This window comes from Apiospora hydei, assembly GCF_038363865.1.
Source record: "Apiospora hydei strain CBS 114990 chromosome Unknown utg000006l_segment0_segment0, whole genome shotgun sequence".
In the NCBI taxonomy this organism is placed as follows: Eukaryota; Fungi; Ascomycota; class Sordariomycetes; order Amphisphaeriales; family Apiosporaceae; genus Apiospora; species Apiospora hydei.
The window spans coordinates 2,511,563-2,530,127 of record NW_027117365.1 but is presented as its reverse complement, the minus strand read 5'-3'; the positions used below and the strand labels follow the sequence as shown (position 1 = coordinate 2,530,127).

Here is an 18,565-nt window from a genome sequence, read left to right as displayed (position 1 = left end):
CCATCCGGCTATGAAACTCCAATAAACCAAACCCTTCTTTTCCAATAGAACGCTGAACCAGACTATATATGCAAATGGGCCGTGTCAAAGGGCGAGCGAGAGCACCATCAACTTCGTCTAGAAAGATAGAAGACCAGAACACGGGTACTCCCAGGGCCCCCTTCGCTCTCAGAACGGGCGGGAGCGGTCCGTGTAGCGCGAGTAGGCCGAGTAAGCCGAGGGCGCGTAGTGGGACCGGTAGCTCCTGTTGCTGTTCTGGCGGCTCACCATCTGGGCCTCCATCTCGAGCAGGCGCCTCTCCATGTCGTCGAAGCGGCTGGCCCGGACGCCCGTCATGATGCGGCTGGCCCGCGCCCGCACCTTGCGCATCTCCATCCGCACGCCCTTGGCCACGGTCCCCGAGCTCACGCTGAAGGCGGCGTCGTCCATGGACTGGAACGCCCGGTTTTGCTCGTCGCGGAAGACGTACCCCGGGTGGCCAATGGTCAGCAGGTAGACGCAAACGACGATGGCGCTGTAGGCAAGAAGACACAGGTCTATGTCAGTCTTCCGAATCCATCAAAGCGATCACGAAGTGGAGGTGAGTCGAAACAAGAGTAGGTGAGGTGAGCCATGCGAATCTTACTGGGGTATGTTACTCACCATCCTTCCAACATGATAAACAGCGCCTCTTCCTTCATGAGCTCTCCGGTATATCCCTGGTACAGTTCGGCGACTCGGTAACAGCTCCTGGCCGTTGTCAAGATGAGCGCAATGAGGATCATGGCCATGAAGAAGCGGAGCCGGGTGTCGTAGCTATTGAGCTCGGGCGCGCCCTTGGGGCTGCGGAAGAAACGCACGGCGAAGTCGGTGAACAGACAGGCGAAGACGGCAATGGAGAATACCTGCAGGGCCAGCCCGATGACCGAAATATGCTCGCCCGTGTGGACCAGATCGCTGCCCACCTCGGCCGTGGCACTGATGATGGCCCCAGCCGACTGCAGTGTCAGGGCTAGCATGTCGCCCGGCAGGAAGATCCACACCAGTAGGGAGGGGTTGAAGCGCTGGAGGTGAGGTGCGAGGTTATTGATACTGGAGTATGGTCAGCGACAAGTCCCTCGCCGGAGCGAAGTCAAGATGGAGCGCTTACGCCATAGCTAATGTTACGTAGATGCCTGCGCAATAGAAGACGGGGACAATCGTCAAGAACACTACATATGGCGGTCGGTCAGTCATGCAACATTTCATTGTCAGGACAGGCGAGGGCTATTATAAAGATTAGCTGGTCCACTTACCTCCCTGGATAAGGAACGGATAGAACCCGAACGGGTTGTAATGCATGTATACACGCCCTATGTAACCCGCGATGGCGCTGGTGGTACAAGTGACGCAGCAGAGCGTGAAGAACCACGACTTCCAGCGGAACCCAAGCATGATGTGTAGAGCCATGGCAAAGGCGTACAGGGCGATGAAGATGATGTTGACGGGGAGACTCGGGAGATAGCCCGTCACGCTCATCTCCAGCGGGCACAGGTCCAGTGTGCAGTTGACTTTGGGTCCGAATCCGATCATGTACTTGAGCTGTGCGGGATTCATGCCTTTTTGGGAGACCTGTCATGACAGGCATAGTGGAATTGGATGCCATCAGCGGATGAGGCAGATTGCCCATTGCTGTAACACCGTTCGGGTGTGCCATGGCCAATCGTTCAGCAAGTATGGAAGCGAAGTAGATATGTTGCAGAGGAACGAAGTTGGCAAACCAGTCCAAGCAGAACCAATGAGCCTATAGTCGCTACGAAGTTGCAGCTGTGAAAATATACATGCACGACCAGGTGCAGCGGTTGGATTAATGAGTGAAAGCGGGGAGAAATGTTGACAGAAGCGAAAGAATAACAGAACAGCCTCAGTCTCGACTAGGTAGTCGGAGGGCGCCATGCGTTATAAGCAAATGGTCCGACAGGACGTTTTCAAGTTGGTCGTGAGCTACTGCTGTAGCTGACATCAAAAAGGGGGCTTTCATTTCGATACAACTCTGTTGAGTTGAAATGAAGGAGGTAAGGCCAAGACACATTCGAATTTCCAAGAGGTGTGGACGCTTCAGGAGTCTAGGCGTTACGCTACTGTGCGCAGTCAAGAGTGTGGCCCAACTCAATAGCAAACTGTATCTGCGGCCGATAGTAGGCCTAAAAGGCGGTGTCGTCTTTTCCCAGTTATCTCTAAGTAGATTCGAGGCGCGGTCGCCAAAGATGCTATTTCCACACCGTCTTGGAATATTCTTGGCTGTAGCACCCTTCTGAAAGGAGGCGTGGTGGCGCGCCATGAGAATGGTCATATCTCTAGCCACACCCTCTTGGTAATGAAAGACGATGTACCATGATTCCCTCCCGGTGGAAATTGACATATCCCCGATAGACAACGTGGTATTTGTCTAGAAGACTCCCATGCGGATGGCTTCCTAAACAGGATGCTCTGCGGGCTTCTTTCGATTAGGAACAATAATATAACAACAACAACAGCCCCGTAAAGAACTTACGGGAGCACGGGCGGTCAAGTCCTGCCAAGCTTCCCTATAATTTTCAGAGGTTCACACTTCTGAAAACAACAATAGCTAGCACATAACAGGCCGCGCTGATGAAGAACGGTGTGCCCAAAGCAGCACCTCCGGTGTTGATCCCATAAACCCAGAGGATCGCCATCAACGGTGCGCCCAACAGCGAGCCCAGCGTTTTCACCATTACCACCATAGAGAAGATGTGTGTTTCCGGGTCAACGGACCCTGCCAGATCTCCTTCATGTTTTGGGGCAATCGCCGGCGACTTGAGCAACGACAGGGTGAAGATGGGGAGGGCAGAACCCAGAGCATAAATGAGCAGCGACGGAAAAAGCAGCCAGATCTCGGTTGAAACCGCAATCGCGGAAGCACCAATTACCGAGACAACCCAACAAATCAGTGCATAGCGGGCATTAGCTTTATCGGTATCGCTGTTACCTGCGGACGCGCCTGCTGGTGAGTGCCGCGATCGGAGGAGCCAAGGTATTATGACTGTGAGGAGAACAAAGTTGACCACGGCCTTGCCAGACAGCAAATACCCAGCAGAAGCAAAACTCCAGTGATAGCGCTTGGAGATGTACTGTGGAAGCAGTTTCGTGTCGGAGCTTGCCAACGAGGATAAGAAGAAGCAAATGAACATCAGAGTCAAGTTGCGTGGGTGGCTCGCGGAAATTGATCGCAGGGTCCCAAGTCGCCTCAGAATGGCTCTCACGATCGAATCTTGAGACATTGGGACTGCCGGAGCCGGTGAGGGTATCAGAGGCTCTGCTTGCTCCAGCGCGGTGGCAGTATTAGACCGGTTGGCCTCGGCCTTTCCTAAATGGTCAGGAAGCAATGAGACGGCGGGAACAGCGAGCAGGAGCAGAGCTATGCCTATCCAAAATGGTAACCAGATGAGGACCGTCATGGATGCCGCGGCGAGCGCCGGCCCGCCGAGAGAAACTACGTATGATATGGAGCCCATCCAGCCAAAGTAAGTTGCCCTGATTACTCATTAGCCAACAGCACTTCCCATCAAGGTGGCTTTACTGACCGAAGGACATAATCGTCCGTAATACCGGAGGCGATTGTGTATGTGATCGAGTTAAAGACACAGTCCCCACCGAGCACAGAGAGTACGGGGGCGGCGATGATGGCATGGGTGGGCAGAGCATGCTCAAAATAGCCGACAACGACTGCCCAGACAAGCATCCAAATTCTTGGAATCAGGTTCAGCCATAATATGGCACGCTGGCCATACTTTTCGGCCATGAAGCCGAGGGGTATAGTCATGACAAAATCTGTGTCGTTGTCAGCGACCCATCAACCCCCGGTGAGCAGGTGATGCGGTGATGCAGGGTGTCGCGGATGGGGGCTCAAAACGACGTAAGTACGCGGAGATGGCTTACCGCCGACAATCCAAGCTGTATCGACGGCGCCCTGAATCCCCGCCAGTCCCCTCTGCACCTCGTTGACTTTGCAGAGTTCCTCCGGGACAGTGCCATCATGGCCGATCCGGGACTTGTCGTACTCTGTGTAATACTCGCGACAGAGCCGCCTCTCGATGACGCGGTTCAGCGGGAGACTCGAGAGGCTTTGGGCGAAATTGACCAGGAAGAGCAGGATAAGCAGCGCACTGATCACGGCGCGACGAGGAACTGGGCCACGCCTGGCCTTTTGGTTGTCGTCTCTCTCCTGGCTGACTGCACGCTCAGGGCCGAGGAAAGAGTCCGTGTCGTCCTCCATGGCATGCTGGGTTCTCTTCAACTTAATCAGGAAGATGAAAGCGACAAGTCGGGAGGGTGCTTATCGCGGAGCGCTGCCGGTCTTGCAATTCCACAAGGTCCGGCCCACTAAAGACATCCCCCAGGGGTGTTCCCCAGGCTTTAGCTTACAGGGTCGCCCGATTGCCCCTCCTCCAACCCGCTAATCAATCAATGGACTCCTGTTGGGCCCCATTTACGATGCATCTTATCACTGGACTTGGCGAGCACCTTTTCATGTACATGGGCAGTTTACTTGATGTTTCTTCATTGGTACCATCCCATTAATACGCCTTCCAATCCCATTTGAATTGCTACCCGGAGTTTCTGCGCAATCCACCCATCAACCGCTGGACAAGACCAAGTCACTAGCCTAGTCGCTGCTCTGCATGATCGCAGCGCCATTGTCCGACGGCGCCTCATTGGCCATGACATCCATGCACAAGCCCGTCTCCTGGATCCCCAGGACCGACTCCAGCGCCGTCGCGAACACGCAGCGGACGAGCTGCAGCTCGCCGCCGAACTCGCTATTGATGGCCAAGATGACGCTCTGCGTGGCCTCGGTGTGCTCGTCCATGATGACAAAGGCGTTGTAGTGCAGCTTCACGTTCTCAAAATTCTGCTTGGGGAAGGCGCTGCGCACCACCATGTCGACCTCGCCCGCCGAGAGGCCCAGCAGATCATCCGCCAGCGCCGGCTTTGCTGCAGGGGGCTGGAGGGCCGGCTGGTCGAAGAAGGGCGACCTCAGCGAGGTGATGAACGCCATGACCGGCTGGACTTCATCTCCATCCTCCTCATCTTCGCCGCTGCCGGTGTTGGCCTTGGATGATGCCTCCTTGACAAAAGCTTGAAGGGTCTATAACGAGGTTTCAGTACCAAAACGAATGCCGAAGCTTCTATACATAACTAAAAGCTTACCTCAAGGCTGATATCTGCGGTCTGGAAAACGGGCAGGTAAGGATGGGCCGTCTCGCCACGGCCTTCCATCGCGCAGTCCTCGTCCCACGCCGGACTCGGCTTCCACTTAGCAGATCGTAGCTTGGAGGGATGATCGCGCAGCGCCTGAACCCTTTCGGTGTCCCAAACCCCTCCCACCGCCGCGGCCTCGTTGCGGAGGATGCGGGCGGCAGTGGAGTCCTCGGCGGCTTCAAGCTCATCCAGCAGGGACACGACGGAGTTGAGGTTGCAACGGATGTTGACACTGCTAGCGGCTTCTTCCTCATCTTCGTCTTCGCCATCCCCTTTCTCGCGGCTCTCGTACTCGAAGGAGCTCACAAAGCACGTGGTACGGTCCTCGGCCGAGTGGCTGTCCAGGACGGCGTATGCCTTGGTTGTGGCCATGTTGTCGCGAGCCATGGCCTGGCGCATCGTCTCCCTGGCTTCGCCCTCTCCATCCTCGTCCAGGTTGATGAAGGGCGACGCATATGAGCTGATGGGCCTGCTCTCTGCCGTGAGTATCTCGGACAGGTCCGGCTTCACAGGTAGGACCAGCTTCTCATTGGAGAGAACTGCATCATTGATGAGCTGTGTCGTTGAGCGTTAGTTTTCCAGCACGGTCAGGATCAGCTCAATAAGTTCGTCTTACATTGAAATCAACATTCTCCGAGTCGGAGATGATGAGGTATCGCTGTTGCGCTCCGTTACTCATAATGCCTGAATTTCGTTGAAGAAGACGGGGATGAAACTGGCAGATCTCTGGTACTGTGAATGAAGAATATCTTGAGGTTTGCTGAGCACTCTGGACCACCAAAGTGAGGGATTGCAAGATAGTAAAAGAAAGCCTTGGTATTGGAATACGGATCATTCGAGGCACAAACTAAGCCATGATTACAGATCGTGGTTATGTACGTCCCAAAGCAACAAAGGGGAGATGACGACGAGGTCTTGTTAAGCCTTGGTTGTTTGGGGGCGGGACAGCCCCGCCAATTAAGGATCTTGGCTGCTAATCGATCAGGTCGTTGGCGGGAGGGGATGGGTCGGGAACAGGGACAGGGACAGGGCTGGACACACAGCCCCAATACAGTAAGAAATATTCCTTCTTTGCTCCTAGGCATATATTACTATGCCCTGCAGTTGGCATGAATAATTGCCAATCATGTATGTACCTCTAGCCAGGCTACGTGTACATGCAACTAACGAGCTGAGCTGAGATGCCCTGTGTTTTACTATAAGGCACCCCTGGGCTAGAACCCACATCTCTAACAATAGCAGCCGCCAACACTAATTCAGCAAGTTGCTTGCCTGCCAGCCAGCAAGCACAATATGCATCAAGTGTCATGGTATTGCAGTCTCAGCTATGACGGCATGCCTGCATATACAGCCCCCAAAATCTTACATACCGTATAGGCAAACGCGACAACGCGTAAGGCATCTCTAATTGCGGCTTACGGAGCTTAGGGACCATTTCCCCAAACCCCGCCCCCTGGAGACCCTGCAGGATTAGCCTATTGCGTGCGGATATGTGCACAGCAACATTCTCATGATTCTGATGAGTCGCATGCCTTGACAGTTGGCATCCACGGCTGGCTTTCCCTTGGAATCACTATGCATATTTGCATTGCCTATTATAGGTTGAATGTGCCCAAATGAACCCATTTCTACAAGAGTGAAATCTACATATAACATTCAAGAATGATAAATGAGCCTCTAGGGAGGTATGAGACGATTTACGTATAACAGCACTTATACTTTTACACTATAAGATATGCAATAGCATGAGATAAAGACACTTGGAAGAAATGTGATCGATTTAGGGACTAAACAGTATTCTCAATGAAAGACTTTATTGTGGATAGTAGTATAAACTGTCTAATGGGAAGAAACCCCTACGTAGTAGCCTAGAGCCAGAAAAAGGGGTTGCAAGGTCATGCAACATGAGAAGAAGTAGAATATGCAGTCCAAAAGCACCACCCGAAACGCCCATGAAATCCATCAAATGCCTCCCACCCAAGATGCCCAGAGTAATGTATAGCGAGGAACAAGATCCGCAAGCCAAGAAGACAGCTGGACTGCTTAAGCCCGGAAAGCAAGACCGACCTTCTCGCCACGGGCCTCGACTCCCTCGGCCTCGTCCTCGTCCTCCTCGACATCAGGCACATCGTCAATGTCCAAGTCAGCCTCCTCGACATCACGGGCCTCGACACCATCGTCGAACTCCTCCTCGACATCGGGAACGTCGTCGACGTCGCCGAGGTCGGCCTCGTCGGCGCGCACGTTGATGGTGGTCGAGTTGCCCTCGTAGACGGCGTCCTCGAAGACGGGGATGTGCTCGGCCCCGATATCGAGGGAGCGGGTGAAGACGCCCTTGGCCGTGGCGGTGAACTGGTGCCCGTCGTTCTTGCACTTGGGCGCGGCGCCGCACCAGTCCTGGGGCAGGTTCTGGATGTTGTCCCACTTGGTGGTCCAGACGTCCGTCGTCTTGGCCGTGCCGAGCCCGGACACCTTGCCGCTCTGGCTCTTCTGCTCCGCCGTGGGCACGCAGCGCAGCTGTACGGGCTTGCCCGCGCCCTTGAGCCCGCCCTCCTTGGACGAGGCGTAGGGGTACTCGTCGGGCGACGTGTTCTTGACGTTGCCGTTCTTCCAGTACTTGTTGTGCTTGCTCTCGTCGCACGGCTTGCTGCCGTAGCCCCAGGCGTTGCGGTTCTCGGTCCCCTTCTTCTTGGAGGCCTTGGCGTCCTTGTTGCCGCCGCCGTGCAGGCCTGCGGGCAGGCCCGCGCACTTGACCGCCCAGCACGTGTTCAGGCAGATCTGGGGCGTCTTGCTGCAGTCGTACACGATGCCCTTGGCGGTGGCGGCCGAGGCGGCCAGGACGAGGAGGGCGACGGTGGTGGTGTGCATCTTGGGATAGATATATATGTGTGTGTGTATAAAGATAGAAAAGGATAAAGATGAGTTTGAAAGAAGGGGGTAGAGTGAACTGTTGTATTGAAAGGTGTGTGTGTCTTGTTGTCGATGAGTACTGAAGATATCCAACTTACACCGAGGGCATTTCTTATCTCTTATATCTCATCACCTCGTTCTCTTCTGGCCTTCTCCTCGGCGTCGTAGTAAACATCACTGCCACAAACGCCTTCTATTGATAGAAGTCATCTATAATCTACGCTATCCCAAGGCTCTTGGAGTGCGAACGCGTTCTGGGCTCGACCTCGAGTAACGTAGGTACACTGTCATGGTAGTCTTACTTGAATTACCAACTGCTATGGATGGTCAGCATCCATCTAGGTCTATAGTAAGTAACGATGCACGCATAGCCCAATCAGCTCTTCCGGGGGGGCGGTTCCAACCCAATGCAGCAAATGTACGCACATCAGCTTGCATATGGGGGCATTCCGGGGATCTCTTGGCTGCTTGGGGGCTGCAGCTTACACATGAACTGCTGCCTACGAAGGAACACCCCTAATGCAAACCTGTTACAAAGTCTATGCACTTACTCTTATGAAAGGATGAGCAGTGTTCTAGACCCCAAACCGGACCCCGACCTGGACGTAGCTCATCCCGCACATGCAACGGCCATTTATTTAGACTGCGGGATTAGCGTGCGGGCGAGAATTAGTAAAACTTGGATCAAAGCAGGTTCGAATAAGAAGCATTGCTTTTTCTCTATTCATAGGGTGCCTGAGATGGCGGTGCTGACGGTGCTGACTGCCATGATCGCCCGCGGGAGCGGGCTTAGCTCATGCTGGGGAAATATTGGGTCAGGTGTAAGCAACTCCGCACTTGGCACTTAATTCTCACCTGATAATAGTCCAGCTTACGTTCAATTAATTGTCTTAATAAATATGCAGGTACTTTGTGAACAGTAAGCATACGGTCTCTAGCGCTGGGGGCGGAGCGACTCGAATAGATTGGCATTATACGTAGCTGAACCCGAGTATGCGAGCATCACTTTGTTTAAAAGGAACTTCAGGTTAGATATAATGTAACGATAACGTAGCAAAATACGCCGTAGTAGTTTGCTTACACCTTGTGGGCTTGTGACTCTTTGGGGGCAGAATAACAGAACGCGTAATGTTCTCACGTCGTACTACCTTCAGTATATAGAAAGAATTTGCAGTAGTAATCATTCTGCTATTATGAACTGGCTATTAACTTTGTACAGGAGGTAGCATATACCTCGCGTGATCATGGACTTAACAAGTGATGAAGCCGTCAGCTAATGCTTACGTAGGGTGTCCAGCAGAGCAACTGAACGTCATTAAAACAGACATGCTGTAGCCGGTTATTGGGACACCGTTACATTGGTGAGAAACCAAGAGAATATTGGCGTGTTCTCAGAGGCCACTCTTGTTTATTTTCGCTCTCACAACGTAAATATCAATGACGCCCCTAGGGTTGATGGATAAATTTGTAGATGGGTATCTTATCTTATGAACTTAACAACTCGAAGACCCTAAATACAGACTTGAGTCACATACACTCGTCCCATAATACCACCTATACACACACTCATGGCAGATCATCCAGTAACTTGCTCTTCCCCTCGCCGTCCAACCCTGTCCACTTCGGCGTCCCGTCTGGTATATCCACCACCCGCTGGGAGTAGAAAATATGACACCTGATAGTGGTTTTTTATTATTAGCTAGACATGACACGGGAATAAAGGGGGAAAAGTGAAATGAAAGGGGCAGCTTACTTGACGGAAAACAGATCCCGTTCCTTCTGACCGGCAAACTTGATAAGCGTCGGGAACAGCAAAACCATGTTCCGGCCTTCGTCCATGATGGGCGTGCGGCAGTGGGAACAGCTCGCCTTGCACGGCAGCTCGTGTTCCAAGTGGCGTGACTCGGACTGGTAGAAGACCAGGTCCTCGGCGCCCTTCTCAAACATCATGTCCTCCTTGTGGAAGATGGCGGCCCACTGGAAAGGCGCGCCTGTTAAGCAAATGCATTCGTTAGTCTAGCATGCACATCGAGACAGGTATGTATGACTTACCATGCATGACTTGGCAGCCGCGGCAATGGCAGAACTTTGCGTTCAGGGGCTGGTCCTTGTTGAGCCAGTACTTGACGCGCCCGCAGTGACAGCTTCCCTGGAGCTTTTTGTTGAAGGCGGCAGGATCGGCGGCGCGATAGGGTGGCTTCTGAAGAAAGTCTTCTTGCCTGGTAGCCGGGTTGTCGCCCATCTTGTGGGAAATCAGGCGTTTTTGATGCTCAAAGGGACTTTTCGTGCGTATAGCACGTGCTGTCGTCGATGTGAGGGACCGGGTCTGTAGTGGCAGGCGCAAGTGTGGCAGCTCGCGGGAACAATGACGTAGTAGGTGCGTCGGGCTGTTGATGATAGGGCTCCGGAACATCGAGTATCTTTGGGATGTCTGCTTTCCGAAATTTTGCAGGTTCTCAAGAGAGTTGATGATGTTTGATTAGGCAGTCTAGAATCACCGCGATTGAGTTTTGTTCCTGCATTGGCCGATCTAGTCGTAGAGGCAGGCACAGAGGCACTGGACTGAAGTCTTTCATCCTGACGTCAAGGCCGGTAATCCCTGGTGGTAATCAATGTGCCAAGACATCCCGACAGTGCCCCACCAACTGCAACTACACGTCCCCCCTTGAAAGATTTGGTGATGAGGCCTAGGCACTGGATTGCGGCTCGGTTCGTCTGGCTAAAAGCGGTGCAAAGCGATTGATGCAACTCAATTCATAGTCCACGGGCTATCATGTTTTGGTTGGTTATGGTATCTGAAGAGCGATTCTTACATTCGTGCGTCTGTGAATAAAGTTGTAGACAGAGGCGGATGGTGCAGAGACGTGCTGCAGACGTACCCAAGCCGACGGGCCATTTTGCTACAGTCAATTTCCGGAGTGTTACCAAGTACTTACCCCAACATATACCGACCACGCCTGGTGAATGGTATAATCGACGATGATATCTCGAGTATGCTGGGCACACTGCGTCCATGTTTATTTATTATCGCAGTATCGTGTGAATGTTCGTTGCAATTGATTTAACACGGCGCCGAAGGTGATTGGCCAGGTAACTTGCCGTCGCACTAGCGGCCAACGCTGTAGCGGTATCCTGATTTCCATTCTCTCAATCTCGTCTCTTTTCCTCCCTCGCCCCTACCTCAACCCCAGTCCCCCAACCTCAGTCGGCAACACAAGACTCACAAGATGGGTTTCCAAGACACCGCGAACACGATAGCCCTGATGCAGGCCATCGTCAGCGCCTTCCTGTTCGTCGCCGTCTTCACCATGCTCGTGCTGGCCGCGCCCCGCAACTCCGTGGCCGAGCGGTACAGCGGCGCCTTCGTCCTGGCCGGCCTCGTCTGTGTCTTCCAGTCCTCCCTGCACTTCTGGTGCCGCAACAAGGGCTGGGTCTTGCTGCTGGTCACCACGGCCTGGACCACCTACTGGCACGCCCTCGAGATGCTGCTCGTGTCCAAGGTCTGCCTTGCGGACATACAGGAGCTGGCGGGGGAGAAGAACAAGCACCACAAGCCGCCCGGGGCTGCTTCCAAGTCCGACGGAGACTCCGAATCGACGAAAGAATCCCGGTCAAAGTCTGGCTCTGGCTCTGGCTCTGCCTGGCAGCTGGCTATCATCACCTCCGCCCTTCTCTGCAAGTGGCGACGCATTGGCACCAAATGGCAGATCCCGATTCTCCCCAATTTCTCTCCGGACGGGAGCGTCCCCAGCAAGGGGGCATTTCTCTTCCGGGCCCTGTTGAAAATAACAAGTTCCTCTCTGATTCTGTGAGTGGTGATCTGGGCACAACAAACACTTTCGAACCATACACGTGATCTCTTTTGGGTTATCCTTCCGAGTTCCAACTAATACGTGGCAGGTCGATGTTCACGGTGGCACCGCCCCCAGATCCAAACCTGATTGCGATCGAGAGGCAACCGGTCTTTTCCCGACTCGACGATATCTCGGCCGCCGACGTCGTCTTTCGGGTCACGTCCACCGCCGTCTTCCTCATCAACGTGGCGTTGATGGTCACCACGTGGTACTACCTCGTCTGCGTCGTTTCCGTGGTACTGGGCCTTGCCGGCCCCGAAGACTGCCCGCCGTTCTACGGATCGCTATCGAACGCTTACACCCTACGCGGGCTATGGAGGTAACCAACTGTGCTCGATGAACTATGAACTAAGTCACCTACATCGGGATTGTTGTGCTGATAATAGTCTTTTATAGGAACATCCACCAAGGCCTCCGCAAGTGTGTCTTGGGGCCTGCGGATGCCTTTGCCGACTCGGCGTTGCCCTTACCGCGAGGCACTTTTGCTTCCAGGAGCATCCGTCTCGTGCTCGCCTTCGGGATTTCCGCCGTGATCCACGCCCCAGCAGATCTGGCCATCGGCCTATCGTTTGCGGAAGCTGGCCAGTTCTATTTCTTCTCCATGCAAGCTATCGGCATCATCATGGAGAGTGGTGTCCAGGACCTATGGTTCCGAACAGGGATACACTTCCCTCGCGTCTTACAGAAGGTGTTGGGGTACGTGTGGGTGATTTCGTGGCTCTGCTGGATCACTCCGAGCTGGTCTTACACCTTCATGAGGCATATAGATCCTGTGAAAGATGGTATGGCGGTGACAACCCACGTCCTGGCAAGGTGGTTTCAGTAGCGTCGGCTATCACGTCTAGGACATACTGGGCCATCCGAGATATATGAAGTGGTTGGAGTATAGCCACATGAAGTGAGGGGGTCCAACGGAGTATCGTTTAGTTGCAGAGAAGTAGAATAAACACATTTAATTTCACGGAACTTCGAGTAGTCGGTTCCAAATACTTAAAGTAGTAACGATAGGATATAGGTAGTCATCGGTCCCATAGCGGGTGTGGTAACAATATAGGCACCTACGTAGGTACTAACCTAATCTAAGCACTGTACCCCAAGGCTTTCACTAGGCGACCCGAGTAAGTGGATAATAACGTTTTCGTGCGGCTGCAGGGTCTTCCTTTCCCTAGTTCATGCGACAGCCGTGACAGCAGCCATCCAATCTGAGATAGACTTTCCACGTGCCTTTGGACGGGCTTAAGCTTTTGTCGACCCGGAGAGCCTATTGAAGTTGGAAGAGTATCTCGTTGGAGATGAGCTTAAAGGAACGATGACGTAGCCAGTGTAGGTGCACCAAGGTGGTTCAGCAGAAAAGAAAAAGAAAAAAAAACAGTATTTACCTCCCTAAGGTCTATACTTCTATATAAGCAATGCAGGGTGGTGGCGAGAAAAGAAAATCGATAGCTGAAAGAAACTAAGTTTATTATTAGGTTACTTGCGATACTACTTTTATGATCGGAAGAAACGTGGATGTATTACTAAGGGAAGGGATGTATAGTATAGTCATGTGTAGTACTTCACGGCAGGTTAGATAGTATTGGCTATGGTACGTTTGGCAGAGAGCTCTCGATTGCGTTCCAGGAGGACTATACAAACGACTCGTGACAAGCAAGTTACCCCTAGGCAGGCATCACCTCTGATACTCAGCAATGCGACATGAACTTTGAGACATATCACCGGTAGCATATGTCATACATCTTGGCTGATGAGGGAGATGAAGGGTTTCTTCCGAGGAGGGATAGATTATTGAACTTGTTTCTCCCTGGACACGTGCGTATGAGTCTATAAAGGGAATTGAAATGGGCGGATTGAACCCAATCACATCCGTGTCATGTGCCTGGAAAACCTCGGCAGTAGTTGTATCCAAAGGAGAGCAGAGATAGGAGACCTCAGGATGTCGGCCGCATACCCCTAGACCAGGCAATGGTCTATTTTGGGAATTCCAGTCTGATCATCTTGAGATACGGCTTTGTTACGCATTACTACCTCCTAGGCAATCCCCTTATTTATTGACCTAGGACCGGGCCGCTGGATACCAGGCCTAACCCCATGTCACACGCAGATCCAACAGTCACTCTGCAGGACCAACTGGCATGCAGCATCGGCCTAACAGGGGCCTACATTCCGGAAGGGCTACGGCGCCTAAGGGTAGAAAACAAAGGAAGGAAGGATTTTAAAGTCCTTTACGATATATATATAAACTTTACACTCGACTTTACTTTAAGGGAGAAAAAAGCTAAAGACCTTAAAAATATTATAACGTGGTTTACTAGTAAGCGGGATATATTATATACCGGGACACTTTTTCGATCGATTATACTTTTTAAACTTTAATACGTTTTAATTTTATAATTATAATATTTAATCCTTTATTAGAAAAACGGATCGATTTAGCGATTTAAGCGACGCGAAACCCCGTAAAATATATTAATTAAAGAGCTACTACGAAAGCTTTTAATGTCTCACGAACTTTTTTAAACTACCGACTTTACGGCCGACCTTTATAACGCGAGATCAGATACTTTCGACGAAAATTAAATCCGATTAAAAAGGAGGTGCTTCGTAATTATATAATTAATCTAAATATTTAAAGGATGCCTCCTAATATGGCTAGTGTGGAAAATATGGCCAATCTCCTTACCGCGTCGCGCGGCGGCGAACGCGTCGGCAAGCACTAGGTTAAGCGATTTATTAACCGTAACCTAGACTTTAAGACTAGAATAAATCGTTAATACGATTACTAGAGGGCCCTTTACGAGGATTTAAACGTTATTTTCGGCTAGTTTAAGCTAGTCGCGAATATTAAAGCTAAATATAATATCGTTAATAAAAATATATATAATTTTAATAAGACCGGTTTTATAATAAATATAATCGAGTTAACCCTCGTCGTAATACGCGCCGATCGGCGTAGGAAGGCGAAATCGGTTTAGTTTAATAATTAAAAATAATCGACGGCGATTAAATATATTAATTCGTAAAGTTAATACATTTCGCCGTTCTTAATCGTTTAAAGCTAATATTATTTAGCGAACTAAGTTATTAAATACGACTTATCGAGTAATTAAGTAATTAAACCGACTTCGAATAATTAAATAAATAATAAAATAAGCTTAAATTAAATTAAGCACTTCGATAAATATACCAAGTCGTGAACGAAGGGTTTATATCGCCTCTTAATCCTCGACGGCCACGAGAGCTATATTTCGGCCGAATTCGAAGTATATTATAAAAACAACGGTATTATTACGCTTAGTATACCTTTTTATTTTTCTTATTTATTTTAACTATTAAATATAACACTTTATTCGCCTTTAAAGCGCGCGTATTCGAAAGAAATCGAGCTATTTATTAAAACCTCGATTAATTATATTACGAAGCTCGAGTTTTTTATCGCGTTTAAGGCCGCGTATTTTATTATTTTTACGAAAATTAACATTAAATTTAAATTTAGCGTATTTAATTTAATACCTTATAACCTTAACGAGGTAATTAATAAGCTGGATATGCGTCTCTAAATATTTATACCTAGCCCGTCGCGTCCGGGAACGGTTAGCACCTACGACCCTTAGACGCCGTTTAACTTTTAATAAATAATTAAGCACTTTTTTTTATTAAAAAAAGGATGTTTACCTATTAAAAAAGCTTTTTAACGTTAATTTTAAAAACGGTAAATTAAATAACGAAAAGTATATATATAATTATATATAAAATAATTTTTATAAAAGATTAAATACGTATATTATAAAAGGCTAATTTAGCCTTTTCGAAGCGCCGGAAAGCTAAAAAGTCGCGAGTCTAGCTTGGAGGAGCCTTTACAATTAAAGAATCTCGAAGGCTGCAGGACGAGAAAGTAAAAGGGAAGCGGCTAGCGATTAATAAAGACGAAAATAATAGTTTATCGAAGAGGCGCGCGACGGGCGGCAGGCGCTGTGGGATCTGCGGCGAGATAGGCCATAATACGCGAATATATAAAAAGGATATAAAATCGAGTAGCGAATCGGATAACGAGTAAATTTAATTAATAAAGCGCGTTATAATTAAATAAACTTATATAAAAATATCGAAAAATAAAAAAAATGTCCCGGTATATAATATATCCCGCTTATTAATAAACCACGTTAATTAAATATTAATTAAATTAAATTTAAGCTTTTTAAAAAGATTAAGAGGCGATAACGACCCTTTATTCGTAATTTAATATACTTATCGAAATACTTAATTTAATTTAAGCTTATTTCGTTATTAGTTTAATCGTTAAAAATCGGTTTAATTACTTAATCGCCCGGTAAATCGTATTCGCGAGCTTAATTCGTAAGGTAATATTAGCCTTAAACGATTAAAAACGGCGGGATATATTAGCTTTTTAAATTAATACATTTAATAGCCGTTAATTATTCCCGATTATTAAGCTAAACCGACTTCGCTTTCCCACGCTAATCGGCGCGTGTTACGACGAGTATTAACTCGATTATACTTATTATAAAGCCGGTTTCGTTAAAATTAAAAATACTTTTATCGAGGATATTATATTTCGCCTTAATATTCGCGATTAGTTTAAATTAGCCGGAAATAATATTTAAATTTTTATAAAGAGCTTTTTAATAATCGTATTAACGATTTATTCGAGTTTTAAAGTCCGGGTTACGGTCGATAAAGCGCCTAACCTAGTGTTTATCGACGCGGTCGCCGCCGCGCGACTCTGAGAAGAGATTAGCTATATTTTTTACATTAACGATTTTAAAGGGCATCCCCCGGGTATTTAAATCGAGTATATATTTAAAAATACCTCTTTTTTAATTTAATTTAATTTATAATATATGTATTAAATATCGCGTTAAGGTTAAAAGCCGTAGATTTAATAACGTAAAATTATTTTAAGGACATCGTAAAACTTCGCAGTAGCTTATTAGTTAATTTTATTCGGTTCGTTACGCGTCGCTTAGATTATTAAAAAGATTCGATCTTTTTAATATTAAATAGGTATTATAATTAAAAAGTTATTACGTATTAAAGTTTAAAAAGGAAATTTTAAAATAAACGTACGTTATTAAGTAATATACGTTATTAAGTAATAAACTACGTTATTTATTAATTAATATTACTTAAAATAAATTTAACTATAATATATCGTTTATAAATAAATTAATTATTAATCTCTTATAAAATAATTTAAGTATAAATTTAAATATTATTAATTTACTTTTAAATTTATTCGTTAATTTATAAAGGGTCGATATATTTACGAGCTAAGAGGTTTTAAATTTAAATCTCTTTTTAAATAATATAATTTATTACTTAATAGCGTATATTATTTAATAGCGCACTATTACTATTTCTCGATATTTTTATATAGAATAATTTAATTATAACGCTTTAAATTAATTAATATCGCTCGTTATCCGATTCGTTAATTAATTTTATATCTTTTTCGTATATTCGCGCATTATAACCTATCTCGCCGTAGATACCGCAGTGCCTTTTACCGGTCGCCCTCCGCTTCGACGAACCCTTATTTTACTTTTTATTAATCGCTGGACGCTTTTTTACTATCTTCTCGTCCTGTATCTTTTAAAACTTTTTAATAGTAAGGGCTTTTTTAAGCTAGACTCGCGATTTTTTAGCTCTCCGGCGTTTTAAAAAGGTTAAATTAACCTCTTTTAAAGTACGCATCGGATTACGTATAACGTAGTCTATAAGCGAAATAATTACATAAGCGAATTAATTATTTTCTAAGATTTCGTATAATAAAATATAAATTAATTTTATAATAACGTATAACGTGGTTTATTACTACGCGACGTATATTACTTAGCGACGTATTTTTTTATTTTTCGACCTTTTTATATTAATTAATTTAATTATAACGTTTAAAATTAATTAAAACTATTCGCTATTCGATTCCTCGTTTAATTTTATATCTTTTTCGCATATTCGCGCATTATAACCTATCTCGCCGTAAATATTACAGCGCCTTTTACCGGTCGCCCTCCGTTTCGACGAACTTTTATTTTTACTTTTATCGGGCGCTAAACGCTTTTTTTTTACTTTTTCGTCTTATAGTTACTGAGATTCTTTAATAATAAAGGCTTTTTTAAATTAAACTCGCGATTTTTTAATTCTTCGGCGCTTAAAAAATATTAAATTAGTTTTTTTAATATATATATTTTATCGCGTATAAAAATTATTTTATAAGCTATTTTAATTATATTCTTCGCTATTTAATTTACCGTATTTAAAATCGGCGTCGGAGAGCTTTTTTAATAAGTAAACACCCTCTTTTTAATATAAGTAGAATGTTTAGTTATTTATTAAGGGTTAAACGGCGTTTAAAGGTTATAGGTATTAGCCGTCCCCGGACGGAATAGGTTAAATATAGGCGTCCGGAGATATATATTTAATTTATTAATTATTTCGTTGGGATTATAAGGGATTAAATTAAAAACGCTGAATTTAAATTTAATGTTATTTCCCGTAAAAATAGAGAAATGCGCGGCTTTAAAGGCGATAAAGAATTTAAG

General features: G+C 47.4%; 6 protein-coding genes across 6 annotated transcripts; 1 reads left to right on the top strand and 5 right to left on the bottom strand.

Moving 5' to 3' along the window:
* Positions 1–168: 168 nt before the first annotated feature.
* Positions 169–1,575, bottom strand: PG997_007990 (uncharacterized protein; the record flags this gene model as incomplete). The annotated part of the gene is made up of 4 exons (XM_066812305.1): positions 169–514; positions 643–1,071; positions 1,130–1,190; positions 1,275–1,575. The coding sequence occupies 4 exons, from the start codon at positions 1,573–1,575 to the stop codon at positions 169–171; spliced, it is 1,137 nt and encodes a 378-aa protein (XP_066667647.1).
* A 980-nt stretch (positions 1,576–2,555) lies between these two features.
* On the bottom strand, positions 2,556–4,255 carry PG997_007989 (MFS general substrate transporter; the record flags this gene model as incomplete). The annotated part of the gene is made up of 3 exons (XM_066812304.1): positions 2,556–3,513; positions 3,564–3,810; positions 3,919–4,255. 3 exons carry the CDS (start codon positions 4,253–4,255, stop codon positions 2,556–2,558), a joined length of 1,542 nt encoding a protein of 513 aa, XP_066667646.1.
* Positions 4,256–4,645: 390 nt separating this feature from the next.
* On the bottom strand, positions 4,646–5,920 carry PG997_007988 (uncharacterized protein; the record flags this gene model as incomplete). Its single annotated transcript, XM_066812303.1, has 3 exons — positions 4,646–5,128; positions 5,191–5,796; positions 5,858–5,920. 3 exons carry the CDS (start codon positions 5,918–5,920, stop codon positions 4,646–4,648), a joined length of 1,152 nt encoding a protein of 383 aa, XP_066667645.1.
* Positions 5,921–7,284: 1,364 nt separating this feature from the next.
* PG997_007987 (uncharacterized protein) lies at positions 7,285–8,109 on the bottom strand (the record flags this gene model as incomplete). The annotated part of the gene is made up of 1 exon (XM_066812302.1): positions 7,285–8,109. One exon carries the CDS (start codon positions 8,107–8,109, stop codon positions 7,285–7,287), a length of 825 nt encoding a protein of 274 aa, XP_066667644.1.
* Positions 8,110–9,717: 1,608 nt separating this feature from the next.
* Positions 9,718–10,393, bottom strand: PG997_007986 (uncharacterized protein; the record flags this gene model as incomplete). The annotated part of the gene is made up of 3 exons (XM_066812301.1): positions 9,718–9,826; positions 9,905–10,142; positions 10,204–10,393. The coding sequence occupies 3 exons, from the start codon at positions 10,391–10,393 to the stop codon at positions 9,718–9,720; spliced, it is 537 nt and encodes a 178-aa protein (XP_066667643.1).
* A 985-nt stretch (positions 10,394–11,378) lies between these two features.
* On the top strand, positions 11,379–15,082 carry PG997_007985 (toxin biosynthesis protein; the record flags this gene model as incomplete). The annotated part of the gene is made up of 4 exons (XM_066812300.1): positions 11,379–11,959; positions 12,052–12,324; positions 12,402–12,787; positions 15,075–15,082. 4 exons carry the CDS (start codon positions 11,379–11,381, stop codon positions 15,080–15,082), a joined length of 1,248 nt encoding a protein of 415 aa, XP_066667642.1.
* Positions 15,083–18,565: the final 3,483 nt, after the last annotated feature.